General features: G+C 38.7%; 1 protein-coding gene across 3 annotated transcripts in view; it reads left to right on the forward strand.

The window, feature by feature from the left end:
* Positions 1-24,259, forward strand: part of LOC110160369 (unconventional myosin-Ic) — a 117,876-nt gene that overhangs the window by 44,533 nt on the left and 49,084 nt on the right. The window contains exon 1 of one of the 3 annotated variants that reach the window (XM_020925007.2): positions 13,741-14,004. The exons of the other annotated variants lie outside the window; for them this stretch is intronic. Coding sequence (XP_020780666.1) covers positions 13,987-14,004 — 18 coding nt within the window. The 5' untranslated portion in view covers positions 13,741-13,986. Of the gene's footprint in view, positions 1-13,740; positions 14,005-24,259 lie in introns of those variants that run through there. 3 annotated transcript variants of the gene reach the window in all.

The following is a 24,259-nucleotide window of genomic DNA, read 5'->3' on the forward strand; positions in this document are numbered from 1 at the left end:
ACACAAAAACCCAAGAGCAGATTTAAACCACAAAAACGATTCTAAATCTACAATATTGTAAAAAAAAAAAACAAGAAAAAATTTGTCATAGAATCATAGAAGTCATTAATTCAATCTTTTACTGCTTAAATCTGATCAAATAGCCAAAAAAATAACAAAACTTTTCCCAATCGTGCAAATAAAATGTACACACAATAAAAACTGAACCCAAAAAATATAGTTCCTTCTATTATATATTGAACTATAAGTTGAAATAGTAATTATCTTGACAGGCCTATGCAATGCTGCCAAATCCTACGTGTATCACTAAAAGAAAATTTTATTGGATAACGAAGTAATTGCAAAACAGTGGACATGCGGGGGATGGTGAAAAAGGGCGTAAATCGGCAATATGATGTCTTGAAAATAAGCGATTAAAGATGACTGAATACAACTTCACGAAGATAAATGAGAAGGAAAAGCAACTATAATATGATTTAAAGTTATAGGTCTGCTTTAAAATGCCTTTGGTTATAGCAATAATAATACGCTTGACAAAAAATAAAAACAGGAAATGAACTGCATTGGTTCAAATGTTTCCATAACCCCGCATTTCCTTTTCTATATATAAAAATCCAGGCCTCAACTCTTCCCAAAACCATCATAAAATGTCTTTGCTTCCTGCTGCGTGTACCCGAGGGAAAGTGTAAGAGCTTGCTATGTGAAGTGTCTTGCCCAAGAGCACAACAAATGTATGTACTGATCCAGGGCTGTAGCCGATTAATCCGTCAGTGGAGTCTTGGACTGTTTTTATTCTTTGACTAATAATTTGACGTAGGTTATAAGGATTTATGGGACAAGAGAAGAATGTATGGCGTGAGTTAACTGAAGATTTGGAAGTCAGTCGACCTTTTTAGTCAAATAATCAATCTTCAGGACAACAAGAATTTCTTTCGTCATCTACAGTCCCAATGTGGTCAGGTCTGGGGCTGAACTGTCTACCTGTATAACTAACATATATTATATTTGGTGTTTTTCAGTTTCCAGAATGTTATACTCCCAGATAAACAGGCGCCAGTTTTCCATATAAATTATATTTGATTACATGGGCATATTTTAAAAGGATCCACACATTTTGAACCAAACATTTAAAAAATTCTAAGGATACACTTTTAAATTGATGTAATAAGAATATTTCCTGTTTTTAATTGGCCCAGAAACTCTCATAATATTCAAACTTTTATTTAGAGCCTGCTTACATGAGAACACTTGCAGGTAAAAACGACAAAAACATTTTATTGGAAGTGCCTTTGATTTAGATGGTGACTGCATTTTTGGGGTTTAAAAACGCAAAAATCTGAAACCACCATCCATAGTGGAAAATTTGAATACTCTCCGCTGTAGCCTTTCCATCTACACTGCCCAAGATGCAAAACTCTGGTCAGATCTGCTCACATCACGCACGCGTTTACGTCACATACATACAGTACACAGAAACAAGCATGTCGGATCATTTCCATGCTTTGGACCTTCAAGCTGTACAGAATGTACAGAATACGCAGAGGTACTGTTAGTGAACAGAGAAGGATCTGCAATCACCTCTGTCAAATTCTGGATGCACCAGTTCGTTGCAGGCAAGCCAGACAACTATGGACGAGACCTGGAGAACCAGTCGATGGTGGGACAACTTTGTGGAAGGAATAGCTGATGAAAATGCGTGGCATGAAAACCATATGTCCAACAATGCCCGTGTTGTTTTGGGTATGCATGCCAGGTGGCATTCACTTAATCAAATTCCACATACTTTTGCGTCACTGTATGCAAGCAGATTTCCTCCTGAAAATTCTCATCTAAACGCAGAATAAAAAGTGAAGATGCGTCTTCTGTTCATACTGTCGTCATATATACGTAGCCTTAGACAAAGCTCTGTATTTACTTAAGTAATAAATAACAATCACACATATTTTGTCTTAGTTTCTTTCCGTTTTAAGGAAGAAATGCTGTTTTAAGGCTGCACTGTTGAGTATCGGCAAATACTTAAAGCTGTAGTATCGGTATCGGAAATGAAAAAGCTGGATCGGTGTAAAAAAAAAAAACAAAAACTTACATGACACATGTTCATGAAAAAAACCTAAAATAATTGTAATTTCTTTTGGCCTGCCTCTCTGGCTGACCCCTCCTCAGTGGACTTGTATGTCATATTTGCTTAACATTACAGGGTCAGTCCGGCTCCATTTGGGACTTCTGTGTTGAAACCTCCCTGAATGTGATCTTGGTTTGATTGAGGCGTGCTCTGTGTGATGTAACTGAGCTTCAGACGGAGGGTCCCAAATGTGGAAACATCATCTCTCTCAGCTCGCTAACGTTACACTGTCAGTTTGTAATGGCCCGCGTCCAAACCTGAGTAACTGTGGAGAGGTCATTTCAATGCTTATTTAATTAAGAGCCAAAATATTCAAAGTATACATGGAGCTGTGCCAATTGCGTAATATATACTTTCTCACTGGGCAGTATGGTCAGATTTTGGTCAAGAGTAAGGAGTTCAAATAGCTATAGATAATATTCAAACCACTATTCAAGGAATCCCTATATTCATATTGTTATTCCGTGTTATTAAAGGTGCATGGTGTAACTTTTCTGGTGGAGGGTATGCCACATGCTTGGAGATTTGCCTAGAATATTCCTCAATATGTCATTAAACGTATCTATCGCCATGGAGACAGAAATCATTAAGTGTTAGGGCTTGGTGATATGTTTTAATACTCATTTCCTTAACAATACAAACTTTTAATGATTACCATTTAAAGGTGCACTGTGTAACTTTCCAAGGGGAGGGTCTGCCACTTGCTTGTCTCTATGGTGATGTCATTGCTTTGTCTGGAATATTCCACAGTATGCCATTAAACTTACATTCATTCAGTTAAAGTAGTTTTTATTGCTCAAAAATACCACATTGAAATACACACATTCTTACTGTGAGCGGGGCCATCGCTCCATAGATCTGGCCTGTAACTTAGCTTAGTGACATTGCATGCTTGTTTCTATGGAAATGGTTAAGTCTAAATGGTAAATGGTCAGTTTTATATAGCGCTTTTCCACCTTCAGATCACTCAAAGCGCTTTACATTAAGGAACCACACTGGGGGAGAGGTGGTTTAAGTGTCTTGCCCAAGGATGCAATGACAGCATTCATCTGTGTGAGCAGGAATCGAACCACCAACCTTCTGATCAGTGAAACACTCTTACCAGCTGAGCTACTGCAATATGTACTGTCTATTACCATACTGTGGCACATTTCAGGCAAAGCAATTACATCTCCACTAGAAAAGTTACACAGTGCATCTTTTGCACAAAAAATAGTCACATATTTTCTAAAGCATATCATTGGCAATTAGGGGTGTAACAATAACCAAAATATCGTGACATTGTATCGTCAAAAGTCTCACAATAATATCGTGGGCCATCACAATCTATCGAATCACAAGTTTCTTTGCTTAAATTAATTGTTATGGTGCAGCAATAACTAAAAAACAGAGTACAACTACATTGACCATGATCCTTTGCTCCATTTTGGCGCAAACTACATGAAGAAACAGCAGTTCTAAGCACTTTTAAATCTTTGTTTTTTGCATGAAGTCTTGTCAAGGCATTTTAAGAAGGAAAAAGTAGCATATTCCCAATTTTCTTAGCCTCCGCAAAATATTGCAATAAATATTGTACCGTGAGATGTATATCGTGAAAATATCCTACCAAGACCAAATGACAGTATCGCTATTAAATTTCTGTCCACTATTGGTTCCTTTCTCACCAACAATGGCCACGTTTACATGATGTTTTTTAATTCTGAATAAATTGTTCTGAATTAAATAGTTTAGAATTAAAATAATCATTTTCGAGTTTACATGGAAAGAATAATTCCGAATTGAGATTTACATGGATGTTAAATCGCCTTTATGTAATTCCGCTCAACGTCTGGGGGTGGGGAAGGGTTCCGATTGGACAGGGAGCGCACAAATGTATTTACGTCGACAGAAAACACACACTTCAGCTACTACCGGCTTTATTGTCATCTCGGTTTGTCATTATGCCACGGACACAAACATCTAAACTTTTGTCGCAGTTGTTCCGATGATAATTAAGTAGCAGCTCAAAAATTCTCTCATCACTTTATGCTTTACGTCAGTCAGCTGAGGAGGAGAAAGGAAGAGTGTCGGAAAAGAGAGGAAGAAGACAAACTGAGTCAGCGGCTGCTCTACCTCAGCCCACTCTCACATCCCGCTCACAAATCCAAAGAGACGTGGATGAAAGTTTGAAGTGAGGACTGGTGGAGCTGGATCGTCCGGATCGTGTCAGAAGAGCAACCCAATGAGCATGCACTGAATGACCCGAATTATTTTTAAGAAGAATAAACGTTTACATGATCAAGGAATAAATTAATTTGGCTTTAAAATCAGAATAAACCACCCACTTACTTCAGAATTAAGTTTCATTCTGAATAATCATTTTCATTAGGAATTAAGTGTTTACCTGGTCTTTTTAAAGCAGAATTCATTTTTATTCAGAATTAAATTATGTGGCAATTGACTGAATGTGTAGTGTTCTATGTCGAGTAAGTAAGTATGCATGGAGATAACAATGCAGACTCAATCACAGCGTCGGCTTATGTCATGCACTTTCACTTGACTTGATGCTTGCTGTTCCCAGGCCTGGTGCATGAGTGTATGTGTGTGCCTATGGGTGGAAACTCTATATTTATCATGGACGGTCAGAGCAGAGATGGAGGAGGAGGAAGTGAGAGCGGAGAGAAGAATTTGGGGGAGGGCCGAGGGGAAGGAGAGGTTCCCACGAAGCCGAGGCCACATGTACAGCAGCGGTCACCGAGAGCAGTCTAAACAAAGAGACATGAGCTGTTACCGCAGCAACAAAGACGAGGAAAAGCAGTTTACAAAATCTGTCTTTATTGAATTCAAGTCAAGGAGATTCAAACTGAAAGATGAGTTGCCCCTATTCACAGAAGGAATGATTGTATTTTTGAGCAGTAAACACGCCCGTCATGAATAAATGCTAGATGGAATTGTTTAAAGTCATACCATGAAACCAGGCAAAGCAATAACATCTCCATGAAAACAAGCAGGTAGCGGACCCTCTACCAGAAAAGTTGCGCAGTGCACCTTTAAAGATAACTTTTCTGGTGGAGGGTCTGCAGTCTGCTGGTCTCCATTGACGTGATGTTCCACAGTATTACTTCAAATGTTCCTGTCTCCATGGAGAAAAGCATAAGAAGCCACAAGGCCAAGTTACAGGTCAGATTTGCGGAGAGGCTGCCACGGTCCCAGTTTAATGCATGGTTTTCAAGGAATACAATTGAATAAATGCAAAATAGAACATCTATACTGTGGGATATTCCAAGCAAGGCTATAAATGCATTAATTGACAAAGGATTTACAACATATGGAGATTTTTTTTTTTTTTGTATATTTTGATTCCCAACGTCAGCATCCATCCATTTTTTTATGTGGTTGCTATTAGGGATGGGCATGATTAGTTGACTTATCGATAACTGATCATTAAGAATTCTGTCGATCACATTAATTTTTATTCCACAAACTGAATGTAGGATGCTGTGTGTAGCGTAGCGTAAGGAGACGAGGCTGCATCTGACAGCACAAACACTGGAGTTGTGGCCTCACAGTCCCACTTTTGGGCACTGGCATCTCCTTGGAGACACTGCACCACTCAGTGAGTGTGTTTACATGCACATTAGTGTCCCGGGTATGATCGGGTTTTTTGTGATCCCGGTTTCGTCAAGATGAATATATACGCAGTATCCCAGTTTCTGCAGCATAAAGTTGAGTGCACATGCATCCAAAGACAAACACTTTTCAGTCTTTTCATCACAACAGGAGCCAACATAAATAAAGTGAGTGAAATGACTGTTGAATAAAGTGCTGTGCTAAACCTGCACACCTCTGATCTCTGAAAACATGACCCATCTCCAACATAACGCACACAGAACAGACTCACCATCATCATCATCATCATCATCATCATCAACAACATCAACATCCCTCTGTCGCAGAGAGAACACTCATATTTCACTGAGTTGTGTCTGCATGAACAGCATCAGCGCGCAAGGAAAGAGCTGTTTTGTTTATAGTTTATGCAAATGAGCCATGTGGTTTTAAGTTTAGGTTCTGTAAAACGTAAACAAATGTGTCAAAACTGCATTAAACACATTACAATGTCAAATGGGCTGATGTGGCTCTAGACTGGTTATGGTTTATATGCTGTAAAGTTGAGTTTATTTATGCAGATTAGTAATAGTAATAATAATGTCGTTAATTTTAAATATAAAAACTTTCAAAAATCTATCGTTAATTCTCCCAACAATTGATTAATAAAATTGAATGAATGCCCATCCCTACTTTCTATTTTTTTGTTTGTTTTTTTTTCTTGTGATGTACAGAATGGGATTAGCTGTATTTAATTGTATTATTATTTTTCTAACTGATTTTAACATTATACCAAAGCAAGAAACAAAAATTAAAGAAAAAATAAAACCCTCGTGGTTGTATAATTTATAATATGTTTCCTATGACAAAGGGATGGCTTTTATCTCTGTCACTGTAAACCACTTCCTTATTGCTTTGTGTTCTTTAGCTGAATGACCTGCTCTGTTTACCAAAGAGAGATATGAAGCATGTTTGGATTGTTGCCATGGCTGCGCTCCTATCACGGTGAATGTGAATTTGATATAATTTATGTATGTGCTATAAAAGTGAGATTGAGCAGCTGGTTTATGTGTGTGGGCTGTTTCCAGATAATTTGACATCATTCTTAGCCAAACAAGACTGCATAGCTCAAAGCATTTACTATTTGGTTTAGCTGGTATAGTGTGCCACCTGCATGTTCGAATGTTTCACAGTATGGCATTAAACATACATATTTTTTACATTAATTCACTGTTGTTTTATTGCTGAAAAATACCATGGACAAACACTGTAACTTGGCCTGATGGAATTGCCTGGTTGTCTCCCCTTTTCTACAGTTTTGGCAATTTTCTAGCCATAAAATGTCTATCTTAGAATTAAACAAACTATACTTTTTTCATTTATCTAAATTTGAATCAAAAATGCTTTACAAAAGGTGGTATTGTGCAAGGTCTAACTTTTTTTAAAATGCTTTTCTACATGGAGATGTTATTGCTTTGTCTGGAATGTTTCACAGTATGGCATTAAACCTTTCTATCTTCATGGAGACCAAACCAGACCAAGTTACAGGTCAGATCTGTGGAGAGGTGACCCCGCTCACAGTCAGAACCCTGCTCACACTACGATATTTATTGCGATATTTTGGAGTCTAATATAATTGTAGATAGGACATGTTACTGCTTTTAAAATACCCTGACAAGATTTTGGTGTGAATTATTTCCATCATAATCCGAAGAATTCAAGTAAAAAACATATTTCTTCATGTTGTTTACACTGAAATGAATCATGGGATATGTAGTTCCCAATGTTTATAATCTGTTGCTACTGTAAAACCGTGTATTTAAGCCAAGAAACTTGTAATTCGATATATTGTGACATCCCATGATATTATTGTGAGACTTTTGATGATACGATATCACGATATTTCCCGAAAAAACATCTGTCCTAAGTCCTTGTCCTATCTCTGTGGTGTTATCTTAAATATATTTTAGTGCAGAACGGGTTAACTTCTCCCAGCTGAGTCCCCCTCCTCCTCCTCCAGCTCAAATATGCTGCCTCAGCGTGAACCGGCACATTACACGCACTTTCTCTGCACCAGGGACAAACTCTAGACCCCCAAAAACACGAGACCACCAGTCTTTGTCCTGAGTCCAAAGACCCCAGAGTCCCAGGGTTTCAGGGTCCGGGGTCAGGTCCAGGTCCAGGTCTTATCAGGTCCGTATCATGTGTTCCTGAAGTGTGCCCTGTATTATCACACAGCAGTGACACACAAAGAGCTACACGTCTGGAAAAGATTAGAAGGATTCCTGCAGTGAAGCCTTGGGTTGGATTCTGCTTACAGAGGGGAAAGGGGCTACACTCACTATGACTCTATATAGAACTGCTCCAATAACACATTTTGAACAGACTTAGACAAACTTCACTGACACAAAAGGGAAATTCACACATCGCAATATATTATAATAAAAAAAAAATTGAGGGAATGAAAGTAATGTACGGTTGTAGTCAAATAATGATATAAATGTACAAGTACAAATTTGAAAGTATGACATATTGTAAAAAAGTTGTAGGGAGTATTATGTGTTAAGAAAAACAAAAGGGTGAGTTGTTGTGTAGTTGACATAGGGTATTATCTGTTACATAAGGGTGAGTTGTTGTGTAGTTGTAGGGAGTATTATCTGTTACATAAGGGTACGTTGTTGTACAGTTGTAGGGAGTATTATCTGTTACATATGAGTGAGTTGTTTTACAGTTGTAGGGAGTATTATCTGTTACATATGAGTGAGTTGTTGTACAGTTGTAGGGAGTATTATGTGTTACATAAGGGTGAGTTGTTTTACAGTTGTAGGGAGTATTATCTGTTACATATGAGTGAGTTGTTGTACAGTTGTAGGGAGTATTATCTGTTACATAAGGGTGAGTTGTACGGTTGTAGCAAGTATGATCTATTACATAAATTTGAGTTGTTTTACAGTTGTAGGGAGTATTATGTGTTACATAAGGGTGAGTTGTTGTGTAGTTGTAGGGAGTATTATCTGTTACGTAAGGGTACGTTGTTGTACAGTTGTAGGGAGTATTATCTGTTACATATGGCTGGGTTGTTGTACAGTTGTTGGGAGTATAGCCTGAATGAGTATAATCCAGTATAACCAGTATAATATTAATACTTAATGACACTGACGCAATAACAGTAATTGCAAGTTAATCCCTGTAAACATATTCTTAAATATTACAGTTTGATTACTAGGCCTGAGCTGCAACAAATAAATAACAGAATTAACCAGTAATAATCTGCCATAGAAGTTAGTTCCATGGACTAGTTTGAGTTAAATGCCAGTACTGTGGAACTTTTCAGGCAAAGCAGTGACATCTCCCTGGAGATTGAGACGAAGGACTTGCAGCAGGAGTCAGTTTGCATTATGAGTATAATTTTAACCTTTATAAAACTTTTCATTTTATAGAAGACAAGTCAGGACACGAATGCTTCAGATAAGTGTATTACCACACACCTGTTCACCTCTTTAGAAAAGACAAGTCTTGGCATTTAAAATTTTTATAGTTGAGCTTGGTTTTTCTTGAGAAACAGTTCAGATTTTAACTTGTATTTTTGCAATATTATTTAAAATTAACTTGTGTATGAAATTTACAAACTTCTTATTAACCATTTTGTAATAAGTTGTACACATTAGATTTTGATTTAAAGGTGCATGCGATGTTATTACTTTGGAATGTTTCACAGTATGGCATTGAACGTTTCTATCTTCATGGAGACCAAACCAGGCCAAGTTACAGGTAAAATCTGTGGAGAGGCGACCCCACTCACAGTCAGAATGTCTGTTTTTCTATATATATTTTCAGCTATAAAACCAGCTGTAATTGAATAAATGTATAGTAGATCTGTTTAATGTCATACTGTGGAACATTCCAGGCAGAGCAATGAATGATGTGTCCATAGAAACAACCAGACGACGGACCTCCAACCAAAAAGTTACACAGTGCACCTTTACATGTTGCAGAGGTATTTGGAGTGTACAGACTGAGGACAAAGTGAAGGTGGTTGTGTGCAGCCTCAGCATAAACCCTATAGCTCCGTATTAGGTTTCAGTGACCAGCAGAGGGCGTCATGGAGGAGGAAAATGTGATGAAGCATGCCTCCTACACCTGCTCACTATTCAGCTATGCCACAGCACAGTCCCACTCAAATGACAATGTGCAAGTCATGTCTCTCTCCAGAAATCAATGCTTTATACTAAAATGAGGTTTAGATGTGTATGTTACTATAAATATTTGTGGTATATTTCTTTATCATTTTTTATAAAAGATATGGAAAGCAACTAGAAAACTGTTTAAAGGGCCCATATTACGCTGTTTTCTGATCTGTTATAATGTTTCCTCATCAGAAACATACCTGAAGTGTACATGTATTTAATCACTAAAATTGATAAACATGTATTCTTACTGTGTCATACTGTAGAACATTCTTGTCACAGGAAAGCAGGAAAGTTACACGGTCTAGCTTTAACTTTTGCTAAATATAACACATCTGTATAATCTGAGCTTTGTGGTCTTTACGGGTCTGGGTCTGGATTCTCAGGAAGGAGCAGAGTGTCTAATGAGGCCCATAAACTCTGAGCTTTTCCTGCTGCTGCTGCTGCCTGAGCTTTGAAGACCAGTGTGTCCTGGAGCAGACTGTCCAGTGGCACAGAGGGGCTACTACAAAGACGGGATACTACAAAGAGGGGATACTACAGTAAGGGTATACATACTACAGTGAGGGGCTATTACAATGAGGAGTACTACAGCGAGAGACTACTAGAGTGAGGGGCTACTAGGGTGAGGGTATAGTACAGTAAAGAGCTACTTCAGTGAGGGTATACTACAGTGATGGTATACTACAATAAGGGTATACATACTACAGTGAGGGGATGCATACTACAGTGAGGAGATACATACTACAGTGAGGAGATACATACTACAGTGAGGGGATACATACTACAGTGACGGGATACTACAGTGACGGGATACTACAGTGACGGGATATGACAGTGAGGTTATACTACAGAGAGGGGTTACCACAATAAGGGGATACTACAGTGAAGGTATACATACCACAGTGTGAGGATACTGCAGCGAGGGTATACATACTACAGTGAGGGTATACTACAGTTAGGGTATACTGCAGCGAGGGTATACATACTACAGTGACTGGCTACAACATTGATGGGATACTACAGTGAGGGTACACGTACTACAGTGAGGGTATACTACAGTTAGGGTATACTGCAGTGAGGGTATATTACAGTGACGGGATACTACAGTGAGTGTATACATTCTACAGTGAGGCATTAGTACACTGAGGAGTACTACATTGAGGGTATACTACAGTAAGGGAAATCTGTAGTCAGGGGCTACTACAGTGAGGGGCTACTACAATGAGAGTATACATAATACAGTTAGAGTTTACTACAATGAGAGTATACATACTACAGTTAGAGTTTACTACAGTGAGAGTATGCATACTACAGTAAGGGGCTACTACAGTGAGAGTATACTACAGTAAGGAGCTACTACAGTGAGGGTATGTTTCCATGGAGATGTAATTGCTTTCTATATGGCATTAAACTGTTAAACACCAGCCCGAGTTACAGGTCTGATCTGTGGAGGCAACGGCACTCACAATAAGAACACATGCATTTCCATGTATGTTTTAACAATAATAACATATGTAATTGAATAAATGCAAGAAAAACTAATTTAATGTCACACGTTGGAACATTCTGGGCACTTCTAAGTAAACTCTTTCTTAAAATTCATGAATGCTTTTCAACTTTTAATTTCACAATGCCCCATCTCTTCTCTGAGCCAAATAAATAGCTGTTTTGAAAGGATAATTCCACTTTACGTCAACAGGCTTTGGCCCGGTCCATGAGTTTGTGCAGGTCTCCAGGTGTAGACACTTTATTTGCACTTTACTAATCTGTGTGTTGTAGTGGAAACATCTTTCTTCTCAAACACACATAGCCGCTCTGTGCTGTGCGAGGAGAGGTCACTGTTCTCCAGCTCCACACGGGCTTTCATGTTCTGCACTGGACTGTGAGAATAAACAGGTCTGACTCACTGACGCACTTTTATTAGAACAATGAAGGGTCACAGCTACACTACACTACACAACAAAAACAACATCTAGCTAAGTTAAAATGACTTAAATTTACAACATTTCACTTTATTTGAGTAGACATTTTGTAGTTCAAATATGACAATACATCTTGCTACAGTTAAGAGAAGAAAAACAACAACTCTTTATGGAATAAGTATGTTTGTCTTAATTCAAGCAACATTCGATTTTGTTTCTTATTTTATGTGCAAAGAGTTGTTGTTTTTTTATCCTAACTATAGCAAGATGTATTTTCATATTTTAACTACAAAACGTCTTATTTCATTTTTAGATAATTTTACTTGTCAAGTAAAATTTACTCAAAGCACGATAAAACTTTCTTAATTCAAGTCATCTTGGCTTGGCTAGGGTTTTGTTTTTGTGGTGTACGTTTGTGCTAGGGTCACAGGGTCCCTCACGATTCAATACGATTCTTGATACATGGCTCACGATACGATATTATCATGATATGACGATAATCGATATATCGCCCATGATGCTCTGTGCTATATTGCTGTTTTTTAAAGAACCAAATACATTTTAGCAACGGTATTTTTTTGTTAAACCACTACTTGAATACGAAATAAATCAAATCTGTTTTAATCATCAAAACTGTGAACAGTAAAAAGTCTCCTTCCATTTAATAAACATCCAATTTGTAGCGCGGTCACAAAAAATTGCTACAAGATATCAAAAAATACTCTTGCCGATATTAGGGCTGAGTATTATTAAGAAGTTGCTGGTATGATACATACCTCGATATATAGACCATGATATGATACATATTTCAATACAGTGAGTTTACGATTCAATACGATACATTTCAAATTGATTCGATACAGTTCAATAAAAAATAATGGCTAAATCGTGCCAGTGATACTAAAAGTCTTTGTTAAATCACAAACATTTGAATTCTCAAAACAGTGAAAATGTCAAATGTCTTGCATAAACGTGTTTCCTTCCACTAAACAAGCAACAAAACCGTAGAGCTATAACAAAAAAAATTTGTAAAATATACCAAAAGATACTCTTGGCGATATATTGATAAAGCAGCCCATGATATCGACACTGTATCAGCACATTAAACGATACAATATATTGATATTTTGATATTTTTGAACACCCCTAGCTGATATATCCAGCCCACAATAACAATACTGTCTTGTCAAATTTAGTATTGTGATATATCGATATTTCAGTATTTTTGCACACTCCTAGTTTGTGGAATATCTGATAAACCTGCAGCGCTGGGTAACCCATAGATGAGGTTGCTCTATTAGCTCTGAAATATATGTCAAATGCAGAAGACGGGGGCAATGTACAACCTAAGGACCTCTATATTCTACTTAAATATACATATAAACATTTTTGAACATTGGTATCTTTTAGCTGATCCCCTTTTTTGTGTTGATTTGAAGACATTTTTTTAATGTTGGACGCCCTTCCACTTGCAACAATCTACTTCCATGCATTCATTGTCTGTATATTATAAAACACATATGTTAATTAATTGAGATAACGTGGTGCAGAGTCACAGACCTGCTCAGACTCTTTTTGTGACCTTTTTTCCACGTTATATAATTTTGTTAAGTCTTGAATTATATGAAAATACTTTTATACTACAAGGTTTGTTTACAGTCACTACTTCTAACCATATTCCAGTTGCAAATGGGTAGTTAGTGAACACCAGATGTTTTTTTGCATGGGCTCCTTTGTCTCCTTCTGCACATAGGGTTAAAGAAGGCCTTAAATCTGGGGGAAAAGTGGGCGGATATCAGTACGTTGTAGTTTTTAGGGGGAGCGTGCTTTTGGAGAGCTTTACTGGAGAAAGCGAGAGAGAGAGAAAGGGAAAGGGGGGTTGCTGACTGTCACCCAATGCAGGGACCATTTCCTTTGTGGAGACGGGAGAGAGGGAGAGAGGGAGGGGAGAGGCTGGATAACTGTGTAGCTCTAGCCCGCAGAGGTGAGTGTGAGTGGGCTGTGAGAGAGGAGACCATGGGGCAGGAAGATCCAAGGACCACGGACAAACTTGGGAACATCTAAAAACAAACTATCCGGGACTGAAGTGTGGAGGAGTTTTTGTAGCTGGGGGATCAAATCTATACTGCAAAAAAAGAAAAGAAAAAGAGCCAAAGAAGTAGCCATGAAGTACAGACCAATGGTAAGGCATGCAAGAAAGTGAGTTTTGTAGTTTTCTAGTTAAAGCTACACTGTGTAACTTCTGTTTTTCTATACGGACGTGTTATTATTTTGCCTGAAATATTCCCCACTATGGCATTAAACTTATCTGCCTTGCATTTATTCAATTACAGGTGCTTTTGTTGCTTAAAAATACCTTGAAACACACATTCTTACTGCAACTGGGGTCACCTCTATTCCCCACATATCTGACCTGTAACTTGGCCTGGTATTGTCAGCTGCTTACACGGAAATGGAGGAGTTTAATACTGTACTGTGGAACATTCCAGGCAAAGCAGGTGGTGGACCCTCTATACCAAAATGTTACAGAGTGCAACTTTATCGTAAAATCACCTTTCAGTTTACTAAAGGTGAAATGGAATAAAGATTTTTCCATTAACACTTGTAATGTGATCCAAACGCAACCTTGAATGGCTGGCCTCAAACTTCAAGGACACAGGTGAGAGAGAGGGACAGGTAGCTCTGTTGTTTGTAGGGCTGGACGAAACAAAAAATACTCAAATAAAGTCTTAGCAAAGGTAAAAAGTACTAAAAAGATCATGAAAATGTAAGCAGAGATCAATATTGTTACTTAAGTAAACATTGAATCTGTGTATTCTGTATATGTACTGCTATAGAGTTACAAAAATACTTGCTACGATACTGCTATTTTTCTTTAAAGGGCCCATATTACACTATTTTCTGATCTATGTTATAATGTTATTTTCTCATCAAAACATACCTGTATTAAGGATGAATGATTTATCGTTTTGGACTGAAAATCGCAATCTCAGACAGCACGATTTTGGGAGCATTAAATCTGCATTTTTGCAGAGTTCCTAAAGCCCAATTTTAAGAGCGAAGTATAGTTCTGTGTTGACTCAGCGCACACTGCTGCCGTCGCCTTGTCGCCGTCATTTTTTATCTATGGATCTGCGTCGAGGTCTATGCACCCGCAAAGTAATTCACCGTCACAACACTAGGAGGCGAGGATTTAAACCTGCCGTTTGTGTAAAGTTTAACATGAACCATCTCCAACGCGACAGAAACACAGAACAGACTCACCATCAGCAGCACATCCTCTGTCACAGGAAGAACACTCATATTCCACTGAGTCTTTTCCTTTAGTCCGACAGAAGCTGACTGCATCACCGCACAAGGAGTGAGCTGTTGTTGTTTTTTTCAGTGCTTATAGTTCATGCAAATAAGCCATGTGGTTTTAAGTTTCATTTCTGTATAACGTAAACAAATGTGTACAAACAGTTCAGCGTCAAATCATCGGTGCAGGACTCTGGTATGATGTGAGTTTCTGTGATATTTGCAAATGTTCAGTGCACTTAAAATCGTGGATGAACTCTATATCGCAATATCTGCCGGAAATATCGCAATTCAGTTTTTTCTTAAAATCATTCAGCTCTAACCTGTCTCTTTGTTTTGTTTCATTCATACAGTACATGTTTAATACACAAACCGTGAATATTTAGGCTCTTTTGAGAAAGAAAAACACTCCACCTTCCACCTTGAAATGTCCCACAGTAATACAGGAAGTGCACCACTGTGTTTTTAAACTCCATCCACCTTCACCAGAATCAGTTGTATAATTTCAGCTCTGGAATTGACTACCTCTACTGAACAAAAGGTAAAAGGTAGATGTTACAGAACAGAGCATTTTGAGTTTTGGAGATGTAGACAGACTAATAAAAAGACTAATTGTGTGAATGAAACAAAACACAACTCCAGGTCTGTTTGTGATGAAGTAACAACACTCGAACTTGGCTTAAAGGTCACAACAGTCAACTTTGCGTAATATAGGACCTTTAAACACTAGTAAACTTTACAAAAATCAACATGGGATGAATGAAAACTTGTTATTAAAATGTCCATCCGAATTCCCATCACATTGCATCGCAGAGTCTATTTGTGGTGTGTCTGGTGTTTGGTGTTGATCTGTGGTATGTCTCTGGCCTGTGATAGTTCCATTATCTGCTGCCGTTTGATATGTGAGAGAGTGAGAGGTGTGTCCCTCCGCTGCCCTGATGCCTCGGGGTTTGGGGCTGTTGTGTGGCCGAGCAGCATTCCTTTACAGAGAGGGAGGGAGAGAGAGAGGAGAGAAGGAGGGAGAGAGGGAGAGAGGGGAAGAGATAGAGAGAGAAAAGAAGAGGGAGAGGGAGGGAGACGGAGAGGCAAGGAGGGAGAGTATGTGAAAGGGGGAGAAAGTGAGAGGGAGAGAGAGGAAAGACAGAGAGAGGGAGACAGGGAAAGATGAGAGAGAAGAGAACAGAGGGAGAGAGAGAGAGAACAGAGAGAGAAGGAGAACAGAGGGAGAGAGAGAAGGAGAACAGAGGGAGAGAGAGAAGGAGAACAGAGGGAGAGAGAGAAGGAGAACAGAGGGAGAGAGAGAAGGAGAACAGAGGGAGAGAGAGAAGGAGAACAGAGGGAGAGAGAGAAGAGAGAACAGAGGGAGAGAGAGAAGGAGAACAGAGGGAGAGAGAGAGAGAACAGGGAACAGAGGGAGAGAGAATAGAGGGAGAGAGAGTGAACGGTGAGAGAGAAGCGGAGAGAGACCAGGGGGGAGAGGTGAGAAAGAGAGAGAAAGGAGAACAGAGGGAGAGAGAGAAGGAGAACAGAGGGAGAGAGAGAAGGAGAGAGGGAGAGAGAGAAGGGAAACAGAGGGAGAGAGAGAAGGAGAACAGAGGGAGAGGGAGAGAGAGAGAGAACAGGGAACAGAGGGAGAGAGAATAGAGGGAGAGAGAGTGAACGGTGAGAGAGAAGCGGAGAGAGACCAGGGGGGAGAGGTGAGAAAGAGAGAGAAGGAGAACAGAGGGAGAGGGAGGACGAGAGAGAGAGAGAACAGAGGGAGAGGGAGGAAGAGAGAGAGAGAGAGAGAGAGAGCAGAGGGAGAGATAGAGAGAACAGGGAATAGAGGGAGAGAGAGAGATAAACTAGAGAGAGAATAGAGGGAGAGAGAGAACAGAGGTGGAGAGGGAGAGAATGGAGAGAGAGAGGGGAGAGAGAGAACAGAGGGATAGAGGGGGAGAGAGAGACCAGAGGGGGAGAGAGAATGGTGAAAGAGAGAGAGTAAACAGAGGGAGAGAGAGGGTGGTGAGAAGAGAGGGGGAGAGAAACAGAGACAAGGAAGGAAGGAGAGAGAGGGAGACAGAGAGACGGTGAGAAGGAGGAGTCAGGGAGAGGGAGGAGGGAGAGAAAGAGAGAGAGAGAAAGGGGAGGGATGGTTTGAACAGAGGGAGAGAGAAACAGACAGAGATAAGGAGAGGGAGGCAGAGAGACAGGGAAGGAAGGAGAGAGTGTGAGAGAGTGAACGGGAGATGGTGAGAAGGGAGAAGCAGGAGAGAGGGAGGAGAGAGAGAAACAGAAGGAGAGAGTTATAATGTGAAAAGGGTGTCATTGTTTTCTTGTGTGCAACACTCAATAGGAAACAAACGCAGCACCTACCAATATGCAAGAAACTGTCTCTCAAACAATCTTATCAGTGATGTCAATAAAAAGTAAAAAAAATAATTTGAAAAACGAGATGAGAGATTTGTAGTAGTTTCAACGACTACTATTGCTACTACTACTGCTACTGCTTCTACTTCTTCTTGAATATTGCTTTTTATTACCTTGCCTCCTAGACCTCGAAAGCAGTACTTATGTGTACAGTTGACGTTTGAATGGAACTTTTTCACTCTTTTTCTCAAACCGGATTGCTATATTGACAAAGTAGCTACAATTGAAGTATGCGTTGCAAAGTATTACCAATCGATACATGAAATCCTGCGTGTTTACTCCTAACCCAAAAGTTGTATGTCTATTCCCTTACACCTTTAACAGTTGCAGTCTTGTACACAAGCGGATTCTTGTCATTGCTGCCTGCAGGGCTGTGACATCACACCAGAGTACTTCATATCTCCCATCTCTCTCTCCACTCCTCACTTTGTCGTCCGTGTGGATTTTAAGTCTTCGGGGTTGACAGAAAATGACAGTTTTATCTTGGACATTATGAGCGGAGTACAGGAGCGTAATTCGGTGGAGTATCGCTGGGTGAGTGAAAGAAGCCCTGTGAAGTAGCTTTAGTAGTAGTAGTAGTAGTATAGCATTACTTAATGTTATAGGTCATGAATGAAGGCAGTGCTGCAGGTATGTGAACTATAAGATAACAGGAGTAATCGTAGTAGTTGTGGTAGTGGCTGTAGTAGTTTTAGTTGTTGGAATTGTAGTAGTAGTAGTAGTTGCAGAACTTGAAGTAAAGTACAATGTTGTATCTTTACTTCAAAGTTTCAACGTTTTTACTGCTTTTGTTCAAGAGTGTACTTTGCATACATTGTACTGCATTACTTCCTTTGTTATTGTAATGTTTTAGTTGCAGTAATACTAGTTGTAGTAGATGTTCTTGATAGTTGTTATAGTAGCATAGTATATGGTCAAAGTATGTAGTAGTGGTAGCATAAGTTGTAGTATTACTTGTTGTAGTAGTAGTAGTAGTAGTAATAACAGTATAGCAATAAAAGAGCACATTTTAAGGTTTATTTGTGTATATTGTGATAGTAATGGTTGTAGTAGTAGTAGCATTAGTTGGTGTACTAGTATTACATACATAGCTGAGTGATTTATAGTATTTGCAAATATTGAGGTAGCAGTAGTAGCAGCATTAGTAGTAGTAGTAGAATGTCACTAAGGGAAAGTACTATAAAAACATGACAGCCAGTTAAGTGAAACATATAGTGTAATCAAAAATATTGTCCTTAACCCACACCGAATCAGCTGCTTTTAATTGACTGCTGCGTTTTGATTCATGTGTCTGAAGCCACGCCCACTGGCCTGACAGTTCTGCACACGCTCAGTGCGAACCCTGGAGCTATTTGTCAGTGGTTGTCAATACGGCATTGTGGGAAAATAAACTAGTTTTACGCACACGACTTAGAGATATTTAAAGGGCCAATGTTACGCTATTTTCTGTTTCCTCATCACAAACATACTGCAGTCGTGTTTTGTTTCTCCTGCATATTAAGCTGAGATCCTTTTCTCAAACTGAGAACACTCTTTTCCACCTTGTGATGTAATATCGTAATACAAAAAGTGCTCTACTGTGTTTTTAGACACCACACACTTTCACTATGATCATTTGGGGAATTTCAGCCCTAGAATTTCCAAACTCTACTGAACAAAAGGTAAAAGGTGACATGAAAACTACCACTACATGACATCACAAGGTGGAACAGAGCATTTTGAACTTTGGGGTTGCAGACAAACTAATAATAAAGTATTACTCAAACATGATTGAAACAAAACACATCTTCAGGTCTGTTTTTGAGAAGGTAACAACATTATAACATGGCTTAAAGCTCATAAGAGTTAATATAGGAAGAATATTTGAGTTGTAATTTGTCACTTTTTTTGTACAGCTTTCTTGGGAACAGTTTGTGGTAACAGTCTCTAGTAGATGAACTGTGTGTATATAATGCGATGTAATGTAAGAAGGAGATACTGTTTTTCATAAAGTTCCATTAGTGATACTGGTATCGGTTACATTTCCGATACCGCACATTTTTAGGTATCAGGCTTCACTGTTGTTCACGCCCTGTGCTGTCATTCTTACACGGGATCCACTGGGGACAAGGATTTGATGTCATTGTTCTTCAGGTTCTTGTAGCCTTGTTGTTATATTACGCAAAATTGACTCTAAGCTTTAAGCCATGTTAGAATACCTGGAGTTGTGTTTTGTTTCATTCACTCGTGCTTGAGTAACCCTTTATTATTAGTCTGTCTACATCTAAAAAGCTCAAAATGCTCTGTTCCACCTTGTTATGAAGCTGTAGTTTTCAAGTTAACAGCTCATTCAGTAAAGATTGGCAATTCTAGGGCTGAAATTACTCGAATTATTCTAGTGAAAGTGTAGGAGAAGGAGTTTAAATAGCAATGGAGCACTTCCTGTATTACAAAATTACATCAGAAGCCTAAAAATGAAGTCTTTGTGTGTACAGTCTTTAGCTTGTGTTTTGTCCCTGGCTCTGACCCAACTATTACCTCAATATTAAAATGAAAGACTAAATGTTGGTAGGTAAGGAGAAGGCAGAAACCAGATGAGGACAAAGCAGACTGTGCCAGACTGAATCATGGTGGAAAAATGCAGAAATGGGCAAAACACTGGGAGAGCGTGAGGTTTACCAAGTCTTCATCAGAAACACACTTCTGGAGTTAGTTCTTATCAATAATGCCTCAAAATTCAAACCACACGTCAGAGTTATTTGTTTAATGTTACCCGGCTGCACGCTCCATTGCCGCCATTGCCGATTTCTGCATGTTTGTTGTGCTGTTTTGCATGAAGAATATCGAAAAGACTTAAGTGACACAGTACACCTTTAACGGTTTTGTGGTGGAGAGTCTGCGAGGGTGCCTGGGATGTTCCACAGTATGGCATTACACATATATATGTTGTATTTATTCAATTAGAGGTGTTTTTATTTCTCAAAACTACTGCAAAAACATGCATTATTACTGTGAGCGGGCCCACCTCTCCACAGATCTGACCTGTAACTTGGCCTGGTGACATAACCTGCTTGTCTTTTCTTCATGGAGATAATCAAAAAACATCCACAAGGAGTCAAACAGGTGTCGCACCCTGTACCAGAAAAGTTGCATAGTCCAGCTTTAAGTCAAATTGGAGCGTTTTATGGAATATTTATTGTGAAATTCAGAATTTTTGGCCCACATTCTTGGAGCCAAGACAACATTACAGCATAGATAAGAAAATAGCGTCATATCTCTCTTTTAAACATGAATCACAAAACATACTTACAAGTGATAAGTAGGTCTAAACTTCGGCTGAAATCCAAAAAATGTGATAATATAACGTTCTCCATACTTTAGGATTTAGATATTTTCCGCATGGGTTTTAACTTTGTCTTATAGCATTATCAGACTTCTGCCAATTCTGAATATCCAAGGTTAAATAAGTTATGTGAGTGTATAAAAATGCATTCATCTCTTATCTAGCTTGAATCTGTTTGTCTTAAACCGTTTACCTCCATATTTCACACAGAGGTCAAATGAGGTCAGATGAGGTCATGTTTATTGTGACCTGTTGTAAAACTGCGGCGCCTTCAGTGTCACTCAGAGACAACACGCCTCACTGTGTAAACTCTGTCTGTTATGTTTTCTGATAGACCAGTGATATCCTACAGCTTTAGCTATTCACTTCCTGCATGTTGGGTCATCATGAAGTTAAGGAATGTTACTATGACATTTCAGTATTGTGGTTCATTTTATTTAAAAAAAAAAAAAAAAAAAAGTATCCACCATCTGTCTTTTCTAGAAATAGAGAAAATGAGAGCATCTCCCATTTTTGTTCCACAGTTTTGGGTTCAATATTTTTATCTCCTTGGAGTCACAGTAAAATAGTTTGAAGTACAATACATTTGGTACAGAGATATACTGCAATAAACTACAGAGATATACTGCAATAAACTATAATATTGAAACTACTTTATAGCACTGATACCACTAAACCATTTTTAAAGAGATGGTATTGTTAAAAGACCTGAGCTGCAACAAATGCATTACAGAATAGCAAGAATTAGCCATAGAAGTCACTTATTCAACTTTTACAGATCAAATGTTATTGTAGTGCAACAAAAATACCCCAAATCTCCACACTTTTACAAAGAAAATGTACAGAAGATAAATATTCACCCCTCCACATATTTTGTCCCAGCTTTCATATATTCAACGATTTGTCTATGTAGTATTTATCGTGACCGGCCTACATGGAGACAAGCGGTTGAGGTATATTAAGATAAGATGATATAACTTTAATGAAACAATCTTTCTCTATATAAATGTATTGCTTTGCTTTAGTAGTCTGTTTGTTGCCTTGTTTTCCCAATCGCTTTTGTAACACTAATCATTTTTTAATGGTCCTATATCACACAAAGTGGATTCTTGTGAGCTTTAAGTCATGTTCGTTACTTGAATTTGTGTTATTAGGTTGAAGAGTTTGTTTTCATACCTGACAATTTCGACTGCTCCGTGCGATCTTCCTAAGAGTGGTCACGTGATGTTGCTGTCATGTGTCCGCTCAGCTGGTTTATACATATTTTGGCACTGTTTTCCTATTGGAGGAGGCAGGACGACAGCGCCATCTGCAGTCTGACTTCCTCAAGACAGTATCCCAGGTATGTGAGAGTAAACCGGGATGAGGGGGGCTTTTTTACTCTCACACACCTGGGAAACTGTCCTGAGGAAGTCGGAAGACCAAATGGACCGCATTGAACTACCTGAAGTTGTGTTTTGTCTCGTTCAGATGTTTGAGTAGCCCTTTATTATTAGTCTGTCTACATCTCCAAAGCTAAAAATGCTCTCTTCCACCTTGTGATGTCATGAAGTGGTAGTTTTCAAATGACCTTACCTAGCTTTTACCTTTAATTCTGTAGAGATTGGCAACTCCAGGACTGAAATCATCAAATTGATCCTAGAGAATGTATGCAGTTTAAAAACACAGTGGAGCATCCTGTATCCTGTGGGATTTGTGCCTTAAACATGTGTGAATGAAACAAAACACAACTCCAGGTCTGTTTGTGATAACGAAACAATATAATGTAGATCCGAAATGAACATGATATGGGCCCTTTAGCTCTATTCTGACTCTGTATACAGCTTATGTATTGTATAGAGTGACATTTTTGATGGTATATAGTGTAGTTTGATCCTAAAGCAGCAGGTTATTGCGGTGTTAACTCGTCTAAACAGAGCAGTGATACGTGAGCTGGGCCTGAGGCGAGAGGGAGGTCTCACTCTGAGCGCCTTTTGTTCACGGGCCAGACTCTGCTTCTCTCCCGGGACTCACTGTCAGGAGAGAGAAAGAGAGGCATTTATTTCATATCAAATACGGATTTATTTTTTATGAATTTGGAACCAAAACTGTGTTCGCTAAAGCCTTATCTCTGTTTTCACTCAATCTGGCCATTGTTTTTTTTAACAATTCAGTACAATATCTTTTTTTATTGGGACGGTCCGATGAGGATTTTCTGTTAATACAATATCTGATTTGTTGTTGCCTCTGGCTGATAAGCAATTTTTGCCTGTACCAGTAATACAATTTTAAAATTCATATCAAGACTCATACATTTATATACTATATTGCTCAAAATAAACCCTTATGAGCTTTAAGCCATTGTTATATGTTTATATCACTGCCATATGTTTGAGTAATCTTTTATTATTAGTCTGTCTACATCTCCAAAGGTCAAAATGATCTGAACACTTTGTGATGTCACGAAGAGGTAGTTTTCTAGTTAACTGCTACTTTTTATTTAGTAGAAATTGGACGTACCAGGGTTAGAAGACAGAAACCCTGCATATTTAGGCTGAGGTCTTCTTTCAGACTGACAACACTCTGTTCTACCTTGTAATAATAAAGGAAGTGCTCCACTGTGTTTTTAAACTCCATGCACCTTCACTTGAATCTTTTAGGTTATTTCAGCCCTGGAATTGCCAATCTCTCCTAAACTAAATGTAAAAGGTAGCTGTTAACTTGAAAACTACCACTAGACTTTAAACTTTAGACTTTAGATTTTTATTGTCCTCAAGGTTAAATTAATTTTAAAGCACACATAACTTATTTAACACATACAGCGCAACAAACACAGACACATTACAAAGATATTACAGTACACTCAGCGGGGACTGTTGTTCAAAGATGTGATGGCCGAAGGGATCAGGCTTCTGCCAAATCGGGCCCTCGTGCACATGAGTGCCCTGTACCTCCGTCCTGAGAGCAGACGGGTGAGATGTTCGTGTAGTGGGTGACCTTTTCTGTGGAGGGTGCAGTGCGTCCAATGGTCCTGTTGTTAAGATCTGCAAGGTTGGGTAGGAGTTCTATGATTTTAGCAGCTGTGTGTGTTGCCTTTGTGAGTTCAGACGGGTTTTTAACAGTGAGCATATTGAAAAAGCAGGTGGCACAATACAACATAATGGACTGGATGATGGATTGGTACAACAGTAATAACAGATGTGGAGAAACATAGAGTCCTTTGAGTTTTCTGATTACTGACAACTGTTGATGGCTTCTTTTGTAAAGAATGCGTGTATCATTCATTCATTTGTTTTTTAAAATAAAACCAAAAATAAGAAAACGAAAAAACAAATATTTTCTTCATTATTTGTCTCCAAAACCAAAATTAAAAAACAGTTAACGATTTTTTTGTTTTTTTTTGTTTTCGATTTTGTTTTTAAATGAAAAA

The sequence above is a fragment of the Boleophthalmus pectinirostris genome, unplaced genomic scaffold (genome assembly GCF_026225935.1).
Source record: "Boleophthalmus pectinirostris isolate CB_2022bp ecotype Guang Dong unplaced genomic scaffold, ASM2622593v1 HiC_scaffold_9, whole genome shotgun sequence".
Classification (NCBI taxonomy): Eukaryota; Metazoa; Chordata; class Actinopteri; order Gobiiformes; family Gobiidae; genus Boleophthalmus; species Boleophthalmus pectinirostris.